Source organism: Phacochoerus africanus, chromosome 15 (assembly GCF_016906955.1).
Source record: "Phacochoerus africanus isolate WHEZ1 chromosome 15, ROS_Pafr_v1, whole genome shotgun sequence".
Taxonomy (NCBI): Eukaryota; Metazoa; Chordata; class Mammalia; order Artiodactyla; family Suidae; genus Phacochoerus; species Phacochoerus africanus.
The window spans coordinates 35978283-35996300 of record NC_062558.1 but is presented as its reverse complement, the minus strand read 5'-3'; the positions used below and the strand labels follow the sequence as shown (position 1 = coordinate 35996300).

Genomic DNA, 18018 nt, shown 5'->3' with positions numbered 1-18018 from the left:
TGATGTGCAGGTGGTGAGGTGGCAGGGAGGGGCCAGGCTGCCATCAGCTGTCAGGTTGGCACTTGCTGGCTCTGCCCACGCACTTAGCCAGGTTCCGGAGGCCCCTGGGGCTCTCTGGGTGTGGCTTCATGTGGCTGTGCTGGAAAGCACCTGGGCTCTGGGGAAAGCCAGAGCACTCAACAGGGGGCTGGCCCTGGCTCAGATTCAGGGTCTATCTTCAGCCCCAGCTCCCAGACTCCTTTCCAAGCACAGAAGGTCTCTGACAACTACGCTGGGATTGGATTTGAACAATCAGTCAATTGAACTCATTGGTCCCTGCTCCTGGCCAATGTGATGCTCATGGCAGCTTCAGATGATTCAAATTCCATTGCCACCTACCCAACCCCTTGCCATATCTTTCCTTCCCCACATCTGCCCTTTGCATTGTCACTCAAATTCTTATTGTTCTTAAAGCATATTGTTCTTGCTGCCTCAGGGCCTTTGCACTCACTGTATCCTTTTCCTAGAATACTTCCTCTCAGAATTTACATAGTTGGTGTCTTCTTTTTGCTTAAGGTCACCCTTGTCTCTGACTACCCTTTCTAAAGTGACACACCATGATTCTCTGTCTCATTTCCCTACTGGATATTTGTTCATTATCACACTCCTCACATCAGAGATCATCTTGTTCATTTGTTAGTTTGTTGTGGTCTGTCCTCCCAACCAGAAAATATGCTCCAGGAGAACAGGGGCCTTGTCCAGAGCCTAGAACAGTTCCTGGCTTGTGCTCAAAAAATACTTGTTGAATGAATTCATTCATCTCCCTAAAACTTGGATCTGAAAACAATTATGGAGACCTCATAGGAATGTGGACAAATGTTTGCGATGAAATGCTAAGTTAAAAAAAGGAACAGAAAATGGTACTCTCTGATACTGTACATATAAAATATGTAAGTACAGAGATGAAGAAGAAAATGTACAAGTGGGAAAAGGCTGTATGTTGGGGGTGAAGGACTAGAGGGTATTTCTATCTTTCAAACTTTTAGTTAGTAGGGTTATATTGGTTTTTTTTTTTTTTTTGTGGCTTAAATGATGGAAATTTATTTCCTCACAGTTATGGAGCCTGAAAGTCCAAGATAAAGTTTCCAGAAGGTTGGTCTCTCTTGGGGCTACTCTCTATGACTTGCAGCCTTCTGGTTACATCCTCACATGTTCTTTCCTCTGTCACAACATTCCTGGTATCTCTTCTTTTTCTTTTTTTTTTTTCACTTTTTTTTTTTTCCCACTGTACAGCAAGGGGGTCAGGTTATCCTTACATGTATACATTACAATTACATTTTTCCCCCAGCTTTTCTTCTGTTGCAACATGACTATCTAGACAAAGTTCTCAATGCTATTCAGCAGGATCTCCTTGTAAATCTATTCTAAGTTGTGTCTGATAAGCCCAAGCTCCCGATCCCTCCTACTCCCTCCCCCTCCCATATTGTTTTTTAAATAACAGCTTTACTAAGATATAATTCATACACCATAAAGTTCACCCTTTAAAATCAGACAATATAGTGATTTTTTTTAGTACATTCTCAAAATTGTGCATGGATCTAATTTCAGAGCATCTTCATCATCCCAAAAAAGACACCCTATACTCATTAACAGTCAGTCTCATTCTCTCCGCCTACTCAGCCCCAGGCAATTGGTAATCTATTTTCTGTCTCTATGAATTTGCCTATTCTGGACACTCCATATATGTGGAATGATATAATACGTGACCTTGTATGTGTGATTTCTTTCACTTAGCATCATGTTTTCAAGGTCCACTCATGTATCAATACTTCATTCCTGTTCATGGCCGAATATTATTCCATTATAGAATCTCCAGTGTGGATAGACCACATTTTGTTCTATGCATCAATTGATAGATATATTTGGGCTATTCCTGTTGTATTGTTTTCACCAAGACCAAAAAAAACAAAACAAAAACAAAAACAAAAAGATTAAGTAGGATCTTCTCTCTGTAACTCTACAAACATGACCTTATCATTCTTCTCCCAAATCTTTGAGGCCTTAAGATAATCAAGAAACCTCCTTTGCTTACACCTGGCTATTTCCCCAGCATCTTCTTAAACTCCTTTCTCTGGACTCCTCTGCAATTTTGACGGACTAGTCATGTCCCCTCTCCACTATGACTTGACCAATACTGTTCCCTCTCAACTTCCTAAAAAAAAATCATCACATTTTTCTCAGAAGTTACTTCCTTTCGGGAGTTCCCGTTGTGGCTCAGTGGGTTACGAACCTGCCTAGTATCCATGCAGATGTGGGTTTGTTCCCTGGACTCACTCAGTAGGTTATGGATCTGGCGCTGCTGTGAGCTGTGGTGTGGGTTGCAGATGCTGCTTGGATCTGGTGTGGCTGTGGCGTAAGCCAGTAGCTACAGCCTCTAGCCTGGGAACTTCCACATGCTGCAAGTGCTGCCCTAAAAAAAAGTTACTTCGTTTGCGAAGATCCTATTCTCTGTGGTCTGTGGTCCTCTGTCTACAACACTCGCTGCACCTTTAAAGGACTCAGTATTTTGTCTGTTCCTCTCCTGTTTCCTGCCTTGGCCTGTGATAGGAGTGCCCTTAGGCTTTCATTCGCTTTTGCCTCCCTGGTGTCTAACATGGTCCCTGGCACCCACTGGGTACTCACCTAAGTCTGACTGAAGGTACGAATGGGGCTGTTATCTGCTGTGATGTGCTGAACAGGCATCCTATGAGACCATCCTGGCTAACAAGACATCAGACTGTCGCCATTAACAGAATAGGCCCTGGAGTCTGACAAACTCAGTTTGAATCCTGCCTCGGCTACTTGCTAGCTGGGTGACTGCTCAGAGATCATTTCCTCATCTTTGAAATGGGAGTAATTTCTCCCACAGGATGGAGTTGTACAGATTAAGCTGCAGGTACATTTAGCAAAACGCAGTTGCTCAGTAAGTGCTGTTTTAAATAGAAATAGATATAAAATGTATGCTTTTAAATGTTTTTAAGTTATAGTTAGTTAGGTGGCAGTAAGTAACTTCACATTATTGTGTCAATAAGTATTTTGATGATGATAATGATGATGTCAGAAGCCTTAATGGCATTTATTTTGTAGAGACTAGACATGCTTTTCTGAACCAGTCATGGACTCCAAGTCTCTGCTTTAACTAAATCATTTCACCTTCCCAAAATCTTCCCAAGAATTCTGGGAGGTTTTATCCTGCGCATTTACACTGGAGGCTCTGAGTGTTCTAATGATGAGTCCAAGGGCACTCAGCAGGCAGGGAGCAGAGCTGGGACAGTCCCCAGGTCCACTACTTCCCCCTAGCACCACCTAACTACCGCTGCCTGCTGGATTATATGATGAACCCCTTTTGACAAGCCACTCAAATTGCTTTTCTGAGGTTTTGGCTTTGTCAGTGGGAGGGCTGTAGCTGAATTGGAAAAGAGGTGATGCCATTCCGGGACCAGGTAAATGAGTCCAGGGGCATCTGGCATCCTTAGCTGGGACCACACGTCCCAAACACGGGGAAAAGGCAGGGGTTCGGCCCCGACAAGCTGCTGATGTCTTCATGTGGCTGGGATGGCTCCGCTGTGGCAGACCCAGCGTGCATCGCCCTGGTGACAGATGATAAAGATCTCATTCGGCCAATGAGATCCACTCGAAGAACTGAATGGAGACAATTGAAAAGCCCTGCACACCAGCCACCGAAGCTGAAAGCCCGCAGATTCTGCTGATTTAAGGTCTTTTGTGCGGATTTGCTGATCCTGGAGAATCTCAGCTATTTGGGCTTTTTAATAGAGTCTCTTGGCCTCCTTGCAGGGAACAGGCAGTGCCAGAACGCAAGGAGGACCTGTCTGGTTGAGGCCACAGCATCAAGAAGAGATGAGCGTCTGACATTTGGCCCATCGTGTTTCATTTTGAAGACTAATTATGATTGCTTCCTAATTCCTCACTGCCTCCCAGGGAAACTCTTAAAGGGGCCCCTCTCCCCTATTCCCTCTGCCACAGGGACAAATATTTGCCCTTGCAATTGCAATGCCTCCTCCTGCCATCATTGCTATATTTCAGCAAGTACTGAGAGCCCAGCAAATGCTAGTTAACCAGCTAATTGCAGCTACAACTGACCCCTTGAGTGTGTGAACGAACGTGACAAGTGGCTGGTGACATGTTCAAGTCACTCATTTGTGTCGCTGAGTTTACCATTTGACGGTGCTCTTCTAAGTAAAAGGGTCTCACACCAGGTGATTCCAATTCATAGCGCCTTTGGAAACAATCCTGAAATTGGCTAATGATTTAATAGTCATGGCGTTTATGAAGAGAGGATGTTGGATAAAATCCTGTAGAGATCTGACCCACTGCCTTCTAGGTGCTTCTGCCCTGGCCACTCCAGACAAGCAATATTCTAATCTCGCTTATAAAATGGATTTCAAAATGGCAAGTAAATCATGGTTCATGTGTAGAATGAGATGGCCTTGGGGCATTGAAAAGGAAGCTATATCTCCCATACCCAGCCCAGCTCACCTGACTTCCCACCTGCATGCCTTTGCATTTGTTGTTCCCTGCATTTAAATACTTTTCCACGCTTTCTGACCCCCCCCCCCCAAGGACACATGTGTATACATTCAGTAAATGTCCAACAAATGAGTGTACTTGTATGCCTTTTCCCTCCTCAGGGGGTTCACAAAGTGAGGCATATGGTGGGTGCGTCTGTGGGGGCAGCTGGGAGTGGAGGGAGGTTAATCTTGGTGGTTTAGAAAGAAGAGGTCTACAGTGTAAAGCTAAGTGGGGAAAAGTAGGTTACGAGCAGTGTCTTATGACCCATTTTTTTGGTAAAAAGAAAATCCCATATTTACATGTTTGTTTTATGCAGAAAAGTCAGAAATGGTGTACAGTACATTTGCAGTGATTACTTCTAGGGAGTCAGGGGTGGTAGACTATAGAGTATGAACAGGAACTTTTTTGCTTTTCATTTTCTACTTTTTAAAGTGTTTGTTTTTCCAATAGGCACTATATTAATTCTAATAATTAAAAATCTAATAAAGATTTTTAAAATGTGCTTGGGGAACAGAATAGCTATGCTTCCAAAATACTTGCAATTGGCCTTTGTCACAGATGTACAAGCTGCTAGTTATCGTGTTGGATGCATGCATTTGAATTACTCAGCCAGACTGTGAGCGTCAAGAGGGCAGGGACCAGGTCCAACAGCAGCACGGACAACAAAAATTCCAACACTAACTGCATTCCTCAGTGTTAAATGTGCTACATATATCGCCGAGTTAACTTCATTTACTTTTAAGTCTTCAGAGGCCCTGAATGCTCTGGGCAGGCATAAGGGCTCAATAAATATTTTTGATTGAGGAGTGTGGTTGGCAAGCTTTGGGGAAATATACAATTGGGGCTCCCTTGTTCAACTGTGAATGCTTTTCTTTGAGAGTGGGATTTTAAAATGTCTTTCCTAACAAAAGAGGATAGTAGGTAGCAACCTAGAGGGGAAGATCTACCCCCAATCCAGGCCAGAATTCTAAAAGTGTGAGTTCTAGAACACACTAGGTCATGTTTTCTAGAATGGGTTCTGCGGAACCCTGGTTCTGCACAGTGCTTTGTGAAAAAAGAGTTCTGTGATTCGGAAAATGCTTCCCATATAATGGATCCTCTTGGAGAGTGTGTGCCTGAGTGCATTAAAGGCTCTGAAAAGTCCTGCAGTAAAGAAGCAAGTTTAATTTTGTTCAACCCCAAATTTCCCCAGATCATTTGATCACAGAGCCCACGGTTTCATGAACAATTCTGGACAGCTTTCATGTGATAGTACACTTTGGTAAATGATGTCCTAGCATGTTCTCAATCAGCCGCCACCAAGAAATGTTTGATTCCCCTTGGAGGCAGATCAAGCAAGGCTCCACCCCAGGTCTGAAATGGTCAGTACTAGGTGCTCCAATGTCCTCCAATTTGGTCAAGGAAAAAAAAAAAAAAATCTGGCAAAGGCTTTACGGTGTAGATGGAAGCAAAACATCCTACCTCCCAACTCCTAAAAGGGTACAGCACACCAATTTTCGATGCTTTGGGAAGCACAGATGATCTGATCACTGCACAGCTCTGTGAAAAGAATGAAAAGAATGTGAGATATGGGGTCAGAGAGTTCTGGGTCAGTTCTGCCAGAGGCACACTGTGTGGCCTTGGGTAAGTCATTATACTTCTCTGAATCTGTTCCTACATTTAAAACTGAGAATTAGGGAGTTCTCACGGTGGCAAGGTGGGAATACAATTAGTATCCATGAAACAGTGCCTGGGTTTGATCCCTTGCCCTGCTCAGTGGGTTAATCCAGCATTGCCATGAGCTGTGGTGTAGGTCACAGACGCAGCTTGGATCTGGCGTGGCTGTGGTTGTGGTGTAGGCTGGCAGCTGCAGCTCAGATTCAACCCCCAGCCTGGGAACTTCCATATGCTGTACATGCAGCCCTAAAAAGCAAAAAATAAAATAAAATAGAGAATTAAAGTGTCTCCCTTGAAGAAATTTTTTGTCTTTTTTTTTTTTTTGCAATTTCTTGGGCTGCTCCCGCCGCATATGGAGGTTCCCAGGCTAGGGGTCTAATCAGAGCTGTAACCACCGGCCTACGCCAGAGCCATAGCAATGCCAGATCTGAGCTGCCTCTGCGACCTACAACACAGCCCACGGCAACGCCGGGTCCTTAACCCACTGAGCAAGGGCAGGGATGGAACCTGCAACCTCATGGTTCCTAGTCGGATTTGTTAACCACTGCACCACGACGGGAACTCCCCTTCAAGAAATTTTTGAATGAACATACTACATAGAGGATGCTTGATGATGGAGAGTTGCTATTTCCCTAGAATTATTCACTTCTACTACTGCTCTGCTTTTCTCGGTTTCTATCCCCCAAACACTAGGAGTGGTCTTTGACGAGGACCTACCAGGCCTGCAGATGGATAAGATGGGAAATATGGCAGACAAAAAATTCATTGGATATAGTGAAAATCTGAACTGAAAAACCTTGGAAAGAAATGCCATCCTTTAACTTTTTGCATTGTTACCATAAAACCAACATATCATCAGTCTAAGGAGAATCTTGTGTTTTTAGGATAGATAAGAAAAAAAGGAATTTAATTTCATGCACTCTTCACCGCAGAAACAGACAGGAGCATAACCTCCGTAGTCGCCCAGTCTTGGGTTGGAGTGTCAGTTACAAGGCGCCCTGGCTGAACAACCCTGGATAAGCAAGTAAACCTGTCTGTTCTTCTGATTCTTCCCGTGTAAAATGGAGAGAAAGAGGAGTGCTAAACCTCAAAGGAGTCGCGATGTAAAACAGCACAACATGCCGGCAGAGGGCCCAGCCCAGGGTCAGCACCCAATATCATTCTTATTGCAACTAATATTAACTGTTACACACTGGTTTCTCGGTTCCTTTTGCTGATAACCGATTTCCCTCTCCCGTCCTCCCTCTTGCCGCACCGCACCCGCACCCCCACCCCCACCCCCAGCCATCTCCCCTACACCCTGTTATCTTTTCCAACAATACACACAAAAAAGCCAGCCGTGAACGCAGCTGAGCCGCGCAGGCATTTTCTAGGAACCGGGTCAACGTCAGGGGCGGGTGCTGAGTGCGGCCGCCCCAGCATCGGGTCCCCTGCCGCGCCGCAGGTAGGGCGTTCAGCGTGTTCTCAGGCGGCGCCCAGGTCCTCCGGAGGCGGGGTAGATCCGTGGGCCGGGGAGGGCGTCGCGGGCGGAGAACTCCCTGCGTGCCCAGGCCTCCAGCCGGCGGGACGCCGCGCCCCCGGGGCGGCTGAGCTGCTCGGCCCCAGCGGGCTCGCCGCGCTGCCGCCGTTCCCCGTGCCGCGTGCATGCCAATTAGGCCGTAATTTGATTTCTGTTCTGTCTATGCGAACCCCATTAAAACCCAATTCTGCTTATTACCAACAGCTTTCTAGTATCGCAGTGCCTCTCCCTCCCAGGATTGCTCCGGCGCGGAGAGCATCTGAGCTCCGCGCGCCCGCCGGGCGGGGATCCCTTTCCCCAGCGCGGCGCTGTCCCCACTGCCCGAGGACGTGCAGTGACCCTGCGGCTCCCACCCCAAGTTCACCAGACCCAGATCCAGGTCCAGACTCAGGGCCCCTGCCGAGCCATGGGACCATTTCTGCGGAAACAATGGGATCGTAGAAAGCTAGAATTGGGCGTTGTTGGGAATCCGGAGGTCATCAAGTCCCGCCTCCCACGCCCAGCAGGAATTGCCTAGACGCCAGGAGATCCTTAGTCCTCCGCCGCCTTTGCCTGGGCTTCCCAGCCTTGGGAGTTCACTCCCTCTCTCGAGGAAGCCCGGCTGGTTCAAGTTCCCGCCCTTCTGCTGTGTGACCTTAATCAAAGCTCTGGACCTCTCCGGTCCAAAGTAGCTTCATTCGCAAAATAGGCACGGTGGTAAAGCCTGCCGCCTGACTGTTGGAAGGATAAAATGAGACACGGTCAAAGCGGAAGAGCGCCTGATGGAGTGAGTGCTCAATAAAAGGCAGCGGTGAGAAGCAGCACTGTAAATGTGAGCCAAAAATCTCACTAATCAAGATCAATATATTTAAACAATATTTTATGAACTGAAAAGTGATGCTAAAAAAACCATTGATGAACAAATTATGAAAAGTTCTAAAAAGACAGGACTAGGGTTAGGATGTGTCAAATGAGATCCTGTGAGTTCAAGGGGGAATCCTGTCTTTCTTTAAAGATATAATGTTTTGTGTATTATGGAGTTTTTAGTACTCATTTTGAGATTTTTTTTTAATATTGCATTGAAATATTACTATTGATCAGTGAGTTTTTTAGTGTCCCTTTAACTTTTGCAGCCAAGAGTCCCCGTTCCCAGTAGCAGTCACAATAAAAACCTTTCAGAGCCTCAGTTTATCTGCAAAATGGGGCTAAGAATGAGTATTTATAGAGGTGTTTTGAAAATTAATAAGTAGGCAGCATAATTAAGGGCATCTGCTATAGAATCTGACAAGTTCGAACCCCTCCTCTGCCACTTAGTAGCTGGAGGAAGTGACAGCCTCTCAGTGCCTCTGTATCCTCATCTGGGTGATGGGGGCACTGATAGTGTTTAGCCTGGATAGCTTGCTGGAGGTTTAACTACAGCAGTGCTCACAAAACACCTAGCACATACTTGGCACGTAATAAGAAATAATTTGTGTTCTTGCAATTATAAGTTGAAAGTATATACTTGAACTTGACTGTCCCTGGCATAGTATAAGCCCTCAATAAGTGGGGGTAGAGGGGATCATTTTTGTAGGGACCTGGCACACAGTAGGTGCTCAGTTGACTGAAAGTGCCACCAGGGCAGAGACCGCTTCTCTTCCTTCCCTCAGCCCGTGAAGTCTCTGCACACAATGGGTTTACAAAAATCTTTACCAAATAGGTTAATAATTAAGTGATCTAAGTCCATTCCATCTTTGGTTTCTGGAACTCCTGGAAAACTTTGTTCTTTCATAGACCTAACATCCTCATCCCTGTATAATAGCAACAATGTTGATAATTGGGTGTTGCCTTCTGCTTACTCTCAGTGGAAGGAGCTTGTCCAATTTCAAGTCTCAAAAACACACATGGGAGGACTCCAGAAGCTTTCATGTTTGGCCCCTTGGCGTTGCAGAGAAAACTAAAAAAGGAGGATAGAAATGCCTTCCTTCTATGGCATCTGCAGCCAACTTCCTGACATAACCACGGGCCAGAAACCCTCCTACCACAAAAATATTCGATGCCACAAGAATTATAGAAATGGCTTTGGGAAGTGTGCTAAGGCTTTCCCAGTACTAGGCCTGGGGCAGCTGCCTCACAAATTAAATTAGCTGCCCAGCTCCTATAGGCTCCTTAGGCATTTGAGTTGACAATCTCTGGTCCATCTGGACCCTCCACTACCTGATCCCAGGATCTGGCCCTATCTTCTTGCCTGCCGGCTCTAGACCCTTGGCCTTCAGTAGGACACACAGACAGGAGGTTCAGAGCCTGGACGTGGCTTCTGATCCTTCTCAGACCTTAGAAACTTGCAGGCATGGACCTGACCATTCTATTTGCTGGTCTGGGTTCCAGAGCTGTCTCCAGACCCTTTTCAGTGCTGTGGGGGTAAACTGGTGACATCATTGAGGCTCCTTTCCAGGCATGGAGGTGTAATGTGGACAGACCAGTCCACCCTTGCTCATCTTGCACTTATGGCATGCAATTTCAAGATGACTAACTGGGGTTAAATAGCTGAGATACACAGGTTCAAAGCCAGCCTCTCATTCTCTTGACATTGAGGTCTCGTCAGCAATAAGAGTCAAAGTGTGTACTCAGGACAGATCCTGGCTGCAACAAAGAAGCAGGATCCTGGAGGTCCCATAAGTACTAAGGTACTGATATCCTCTGATTGCTGGATTGTGAAGAGGTTCATGGGGTGCTGCGAGAGGAGGGCTGGCATAGTCAAGGTGGCAGGTGGCACTTAGGGGTTCAGATTAATAGCTCCTCACCAACTGCTGCAGACAGAAGTGTTCTACCATTTCAAAAAGAGCATCACTGTCTCAGTACATCCCAGTGAGTGTCAGTGCCACTTCTAAGCACTGCTCCACCACCAGATGTTGAGCCCCGTGGAGATGCGTTTGTGTTGTCCCCTCTACAGAGTCTGGCACAGGGCTTCACAAGGGGTGCGTATATGCGTGTGTGTGTGGGGGGGGCGGTGTGCGCACATCCACACACACCCACACATATTCCATGTCTGTGGAAGGGGGGAGATGGAGGCATTCTTGGACATTAATGAATAAACCTGGGGCTGATGACACCCTTCCCATGAAAGTACCTGGGGCAACTTGACTGCCTGTCTCTGTCTAATTACCCTGCTGACTTGCCTTCTTTTAACAGTTGGAAGTTTGGGGTTGGAGGATTCCACTGCACTTGTTTCAGTGACTTCCACGCAGACCTTGCCCATGTCATTCTTTTTTTTTTTTCTTTTTTCTTTTTAGGGCCACACCTGCAGCATGTGGAAGTTCCCAGGCTAGGGGTCAAATCAGAGCTACGGTTGCTGCCTACGCCACCACCACAGCCACAGCAATGCCAGATCCGAGCCTTGTCTGTGACCTACACCACAGCTCATGGCAACCCTGGATCCTTAACCCACTGAGTGGGGCCAGGGATCAAACTGCATCCTCATGGATCCTAGTCAGGTTCATTAACCACTGAGCCATGAAAGGAACTCTTCACCCACCTCATTCTGACAGAGTGTGAGAGGGTCTGTTCCAGTGAATTTTAATACGGGCTACCTGGGTCATCTCATAACCAACGCTTATTTTCTTCATTCATAAAACGATCCCCTTACACGGGGCATCTTTTCCTGGAGCAGCTGTAACAAATTATGACAAACTGGTGATCATTAATGACATAAAAGAACAGAAACTGATTCTCTCACTGTTCCAGAGGCCAAAAGTCCAAAATCAAGGTGTTGGCAGGGCCACGCTCCCTCCAAAGTCTCCCAGGGGAGGATCCTTTGTTGCCTCTCCCAGCTTCTCATGCTCCAGATGTTCCCTGGCTGCGGCTGTATCCCTCCACAATCTTTTTACTTCTCACCCAGTAGAGGGGAAACAGCAGTGATGTTACAAGACAGTGAACTCTGAGATATCATGGGGGTGGTTCTATCATCTGGAGAAAGGGAAAGCAGGTGTGCGTAAGTCAGAGGGCCTCAAAGAGGGGCAGTTTTGCCCTTCAGGGACATTCAGGCAATGTCTGGAGACATTTCTAGTGGTCATGATAGGGTGAAGGCTGCTACTGGCCAAGGACGCTGCTAAACACCACACTGCACAGGACAGACCCCCTCCACCCCCCAGTCCAGAGTTTGCTCGTGTCTGGGTTGAGAAGCCCTGGGACAGATCCTTTGAGTTTATGTACGGCCCCCAGGATGGCACACAGCTGGCACATCCTGCAGAGAGCCGGGAACTGATGTGTGTTCCCATCTGGGAAGGGAAGCCCCAAGTGCTGCCCTGACAACATGAGGTGTTTTCGGTGCTCAGCTAAGACTCCCAGAAGAAAAGACGTCTTCCATCCAAAGCCAACTCTGCTCCCTAGTCTTGCTGGGGCCACTCCTCTGTGAAACCCTGGGAGCCAGAACCAGAAGATACCAGAACTTCATCAGGAATTTCCCTCATCAGTGACTGACTGGGGAAGTAGAAGGCAGAGGCACTCATTTCCGACAGCACGGCAAAAATCTGCTCTGGGTCAGAAATCAGCCTTTGGAGTTTTCCAAACTCATGGATAGTCTCTTGGGGAGAAGACCCACTCAGCAGTGAGGACCTTTCTTGACAGACAGCGGACAGGAACTGAATGCCAACCACTGCCCCCTGACACACTAAAGATCAGCTCCAAGTATCCATCTTCCAAAAACATGGAGAGATCTGCACTGCACTGGGAGGTCCAGGAGCCCAGGTGCCAACTCAGAGCATGGAGGAAACAGAATTTTGCATTACCCAGGCATCTAGTTTGCAGCTAAGACCTATTCCTCTTCTGGCAGAGGATGCCCCTAGTTGGCCAGCTTGGTCTCTGAAATATTTGTGAGTTCCAGCACCAGATGGATCACAAGATGCATTTTCTGCAAGTGCAATGGCCTGCTTCTGCCCTCCTCCTGTGCTACCAAAAGGAGCTGGTCTTGGTGACTGCTGCCGTCTTCCCTTGACCCTGAGCTTTGGAGATGGCTCTCTGGGTAGTATATGGCCTCATTTCCTCACTTCTTGAAGAGGCCAGGAGGGATGTGACATGACACATATTGGACACAGAGCCAGGACACCTGGCTTTACCATCATCATAGGGCGAGAGTTTGCATACCTTGTATATTAGTTTCTCAGGGCGGCTGTCACAAAGTTCCACAAACTTGGGTGGCTTAAAACAACAGAAATTTATTTGCTCACAGTTCTGGAGGCCTGAAGTCCACAATCATGGTGTCAGCTGCCCCCCAAGGCTCTAGGGGAGAATCCTACCCCCCAAGGCTGTAGGGGAGAATCCTTCCTGATTCTTCCAGCTTCTGGTGGCTCCAGGCATTCCCTGGCTACCTTCATTCCCGTCTCTGCCACCATGGTCACATGGCTTGCTCTTCTCTCTGCATGTCTATCTTATGAAGATACGTGTGATCACATTTAGGACTTACTTGGATGATCCTGACTTATCTCTTCAACTCAAAGCCACTAACTTAGTCACATATGTAAAGACCCTTTTTCCAAATAAGATCACATTCCCAGGTTCCAGGGATTGGATGGAACTATTTTGGGGGGCCAGGCATTTTCGGTTTAGTACACTCATTTCCCTTCTTCTGGTCTCTTCTGGAAAAGGACAGGCTGGGGACCCCCAAGTTCCCCTCTGGCTCTGAAAATCTGTAGATGATCTTTAGAGAACACACTTCACCTGTCCTGATGTTCACAACATCTCAACAGAATGTCTAGTTTTTTCCAAAACACTTTCACATCTCTTTGGCTTTGTGCTGCTGACCCCTTGGAGAAGTCAGCTAATATTAGACTCATTTAACTGGTGAAGCAACCGAGGTCCAGGAACTCCCAACTTGTTCTCTCCTTGGGTTACTCAGGTAATGAGAGCCAGGAGCAGGCCGGTCAGTTTCCCTGGGCCATGCTTCTTCCCATAGTATAGGCTCTTTCCACCATGGGCTTTGTCCTGGAAGCAGAGGAAGGTGCCTGCCATGGAGATCCGAGTCCATAGAGGAGCCCTAATGCATATTCCCTGGAGCACGCTGGAAGGGCTTCATTTGAAATCATGGTGGTCCAGACAGCAGCAGATTCCCTCTTTCTCCCTGTGGGGATCTTCCTGAGCAATGGGATTTTCTCAGACCTTAGGAACTGAGAGAATGTTAGGGGCATTAGCAGAATTGGAAAGATCTGCTTTGCTTCCAGGCAAAAAAAGACTTCAGCAGTCTTAGAACAGATCAAATTCAGTGGTGGAGACTTGGGGGGCAGGTCCTTCCTTGTTCCCCCTGCCTGTGACTTGCAGATCTGGGCAAAAAATTTCCTATCCTAGGCCTCAGTTTCCTTGAAATAACATCATTTTTGTGGAGGGCATAAGGTGGGTAGAATGCCCCACCCCTGCCCTTTTAACCTAACTCAGAAATGAGGATGAAGAGTTAATTGCAGCCAAGTGTTTGGAGTTCTTGAGAAGAAAGTCGTAACATCCACAGAAAGTATCATTAACTTTATTACTTCTCAGGAAGAGGTGGGGGAACCAGTTAGGAATTGGCTAGATGAGAGGTGAGCACACTGTGTTAAGATCCCCAGAGGGTGTGGTGGGTGGATGGGCTGGAAATGACCATTATTTATTTATTGCTTTTGTTAAGTGCCTGTAATGTGCTGGACGCTGTGCTGGATGTGTGTGGAACACAGACATACATAAACCACTCAGGGGCAGCCTTCCGTGGGTGGGTGGAAGTTAAAAGCTCTCACATCTCCTCTTTCCACAAACAGGAGACTCTTCCTCATGGGCCGAACCTGGTGCCAGAAACCCCTGGCATTAACTACTGATCCTTGGGGGTAGCCTGCAGAGGTTGTGTATCTGGGTTAAAGCATCTGATTACCTGGGAAATGTAAGGCAATGCCTGGCTCACAAATAGCACACACTGATTTAGCTCATTTCACCCACTCTTGGCCACCACATGGCTGGGACCCATGGGGAGAGATTGGCCCTGGGCTAATGGATGCTGCTGGGCAGTTCCGTGGGAAGTCAGGGGTCAGCACGACTGGAAGGTGGGCAGGGAAGGGTCAGTGCAAGAAGCCTCTTGCCACCAATTGGCTTACAGACTTCAGAGGAAACAAGATATCAACAAGTAAATGTTTAACTAGATCTCAGAGCAAGAGAAGAACTTCAAGGGCTAGGAGTGCTTCCAACTGCCAGGTGTATGACAGCTTTTAGCTTCTGTTGGACCACTGAAAAGAGAGTTTTGGACCCTTTCCTTTGAAAAATGCACTGACCTGTGCATGCAGATGTACACGCAAATGACACACACTGTGTAATCAATTTCAGGGTGTCCACTGATCCTTAAAGCTCAGCCCAGGACCCCAGTGAGGTACACTTCTTTACCAAATTCAAATACTGTGCTTTCACTACCTAAGTTTGAAAGTTCTCAACAACCCTGGGTGATAGGTACAGCATCATCCTCTTCCATGAGAGGCCCCGAGGGGATAGGAAACTTGCTCCAGGTCATGCAGCTAGTGAGTGTCCAAGCTGAGACCAGGGCCTCCTGCCTGCACAAATCTAGAAGTCACTGTTTTGCCCACTTCTATGCTGTGCTCCAAGGAATGCATGCGTAGAGAACGCAATAAGAATAGTACCTCCTTGGAGTTGGCCAGTGTAGCTGCCCTGGTAAACTCATGCCTAAGTCTTTCCATAATCATATCTTTAGAGCTCATTTATATGCATATATGCAAAAGAGCCAACTGAGTGATAGAAAAATGAGTCCTGGGGGAATTCTGATAGGGATGCAATTGCTGAAGGCTTTGATGCTAAGTCTCCAATTGGAAGAATATTTCTTAATCATCCACTTAGCCAACAAATGCATATGTAAAGCACCTCCCATGTGAATTTCAGCCCCCAATCAACTTGAGTAAAATCCAGACTCTTTACAATGGTCTCCATGGGCTCCTTGCCTTTCTCTCTTTTCTTACCTCTTGCAATCCTGACTTATAAGTTCTTAGATCTTGCCAAGCTTTTCCCACCCCAGGGCCTTTGCACTTGCTGTTTCAGCTGCCTTGGAATACTCTTGCCCTGGCTCTTCCCTTCTGGATGGCTCAGTCTCATCCCTTTGGTCTCAGTTTGAATGTCACTTTCTCAGAGAGATCTGCTTTGACTTTATCTAAGGATATCCCTCCACTATTCTCCAGCCATCTGTTTCTGTCTTCTTAGCACTTACAACAATCTGTAACTGTTTCATGTCTTCATTTGCTTATGTTCTCATTCTCTCCCTCTTTCCCTTGGCCATATAAAGTTCCATGGAGGTGGGAACTGTCCTATTTTGTTCACTCTTATATCTCTGCTTGTAGCATGTAATAAGGGCCCAACTATTGATGAATGAGTGGCAGAAAAGTATGTTTGGAAGCAGGAGGAGGACTCAGCCACCACTTTACCCTACTTAGGGCAGTGATACAATCAACATTTGACTGCCCTCATCTTGAGCTAGTAGGAGCATGACTCTCCAATACGGTGACCCCTGGGCTCAAGAAAGAAACCAAGTTGAAAAGATAAAGGTCCTCTGACTTGGAGAAGCAAGAACAAATGCATTGTAAGGGGAGGGTTGGGATGCTCCCAACTGAAGAAAGATGAGACAGTGATGTTGAATTAAAAAAAAAAAATCTTACCAACCGGTTCCATCATCAAAGAAAAGCACCCTATGGACAGTTTTATGACATAGTCTGAAGCACAGGAAATGGGCTGCACAGAAGTGTCAGGGGACTTTCAGAAGTTGTACTGCTTTCTTAGGAAAATGCTGCTGGCTTCTGGAACTGCGGTTTAATTAAATTCAGTTGGCTGGATACCTTCAAAGGCTGTTCCAGGTTCTTACCAGCCCTTGCAGACAGAGACATCTTCCAAGCAAATGTGTGAGCATAAGAGTTGTGAAGCAATCCCTGGCAAGATAAGGCAGGCGTTCTCCAATCACAGATCATACCACCCGGGCGTGCAGCAGGGCAGAAGGTTGAGGGACACAATTGTCCAGTTCTTCCTCCACCTACCCCACCCTGCCTCCATGCGGGACCACGGAGGCAGTGCTTTCTCTGTGGAGGTGTGCAGGGCATCTGGGCTATCCGAGAGGCAGCAAAAGGGGCAGACAGACCCACAACTGATTTCTCAGCCTTGAGCTCTGATGCAGGGTGTAGTGAGTCCAGGGTGACTCACTACACCTCAGGGGTGGAGCCTGTTGGGCAGGTTCCTCAAAGTTGATCTCCCAGAAAAGACAGCTTTTGGGGGCCATAGGGGCTACTCTCATTCTGACCTGACCCTTATGATGAGCCCAAGACCATGCCAGGTGTGTGCACATTGTTCATTGTGTTGGATTGTGTTGATGACATTGAGAAAAATGTTTTGTTAAGTCCCTCTTCCAAATGAGGAAATCAAGGCAAAAAAAGATCATCATCACAGGCCCAAGATCACTTGTCTTGTAAGTGGCTAGCAACCCAAGTTGACAGGCAGAACTCATGCATTTTGCTCTATTTATTAATGACATATCACTACTGACTATCAGGCACTGTTTTGGGTGCTATGGATATGAGTATATAAATATATATACATATATTTCCCATACCCCAAGAGCATACATATATATATATTTTAAATGCAATTCTGGTCCTCAAAGAGTTTACTTCTTCTTTTACACCTAAGGTTGCGTCTTACATATGCACACACACACACATATTTTTGGGGGGGAACTTGGCATCTTACATATTAATATGTGTATCTGTCTCTTCTCCAATTAGGCTGCACACCTTTGAAGAACAGGAGCTCTACCTTAGCTTCCCAGGCATGGGCCATGGCCCTCTTGGGCAATTTGGTGAAGGCTAGGGACCCCTTTTTGGAATCAAGCTTTTACATGCATAAAATAAAGCACATAGGATTGCAAAGGAAACCAATTATACTGTAATACAGGTATCAAAATATGAAAACCCGAGTTTGTGAGATAGTACTATTTGAGCTTCTTTATTATGTTATAAGTATCAAGATCTAGCCACTGGGCTTTGTCCTACTGCAATTTTTAAGTTGTGAGGAGCACAAACAATATTTTGATATCTCTGCAAGGACTGTTAGTGATAGGAAAGTCTCTGCCATCTGCGCATGTCAGTTCCTGCTGAAGTCACAGGAACTGGATGCTACAGAGGTTTATCACCTGCATTCCTCAGAGAAGAAAATGCTGCCTTTCTGCTAGAGGTGAGTGAAAGTAAAGATGTTATTTTTTTCCCCAGCTAAATTCATGGACCCCTAATTTCCATCTACGCTTCTGCAAGGGGTCTCAGGATGCCAGATTTTGGACCCTATTA

At 46.5% G+C, this 18018-nt stretch overlaps 1 protein-coding gene across 6 annotated transcripts in view; it reads right to left on the bottom strand.

Moving 5' to 3' along the window:
• Nucleotides 1–18018, bottom strand: part of SPRING1 (SREBF pathway regulator in golgi 1) — a 322500-nt gene that overhangs the window by 141960 nt on the left and 162522 nt on the right. For all 6 annotated transcript variants that reach the window (XM_047761606.1, XM_047761604.1, XM_047761603.1 and 3 more), the window contains exon 5: nt 6010–6087. In XM_047761606.1, coding sequence (XP_047617562.1) covers nt 6010–6087 — 78 coding nt within the window. The remainder of the gene's footprint in view (nt 1–6009; nt 6088–18018) is intronic.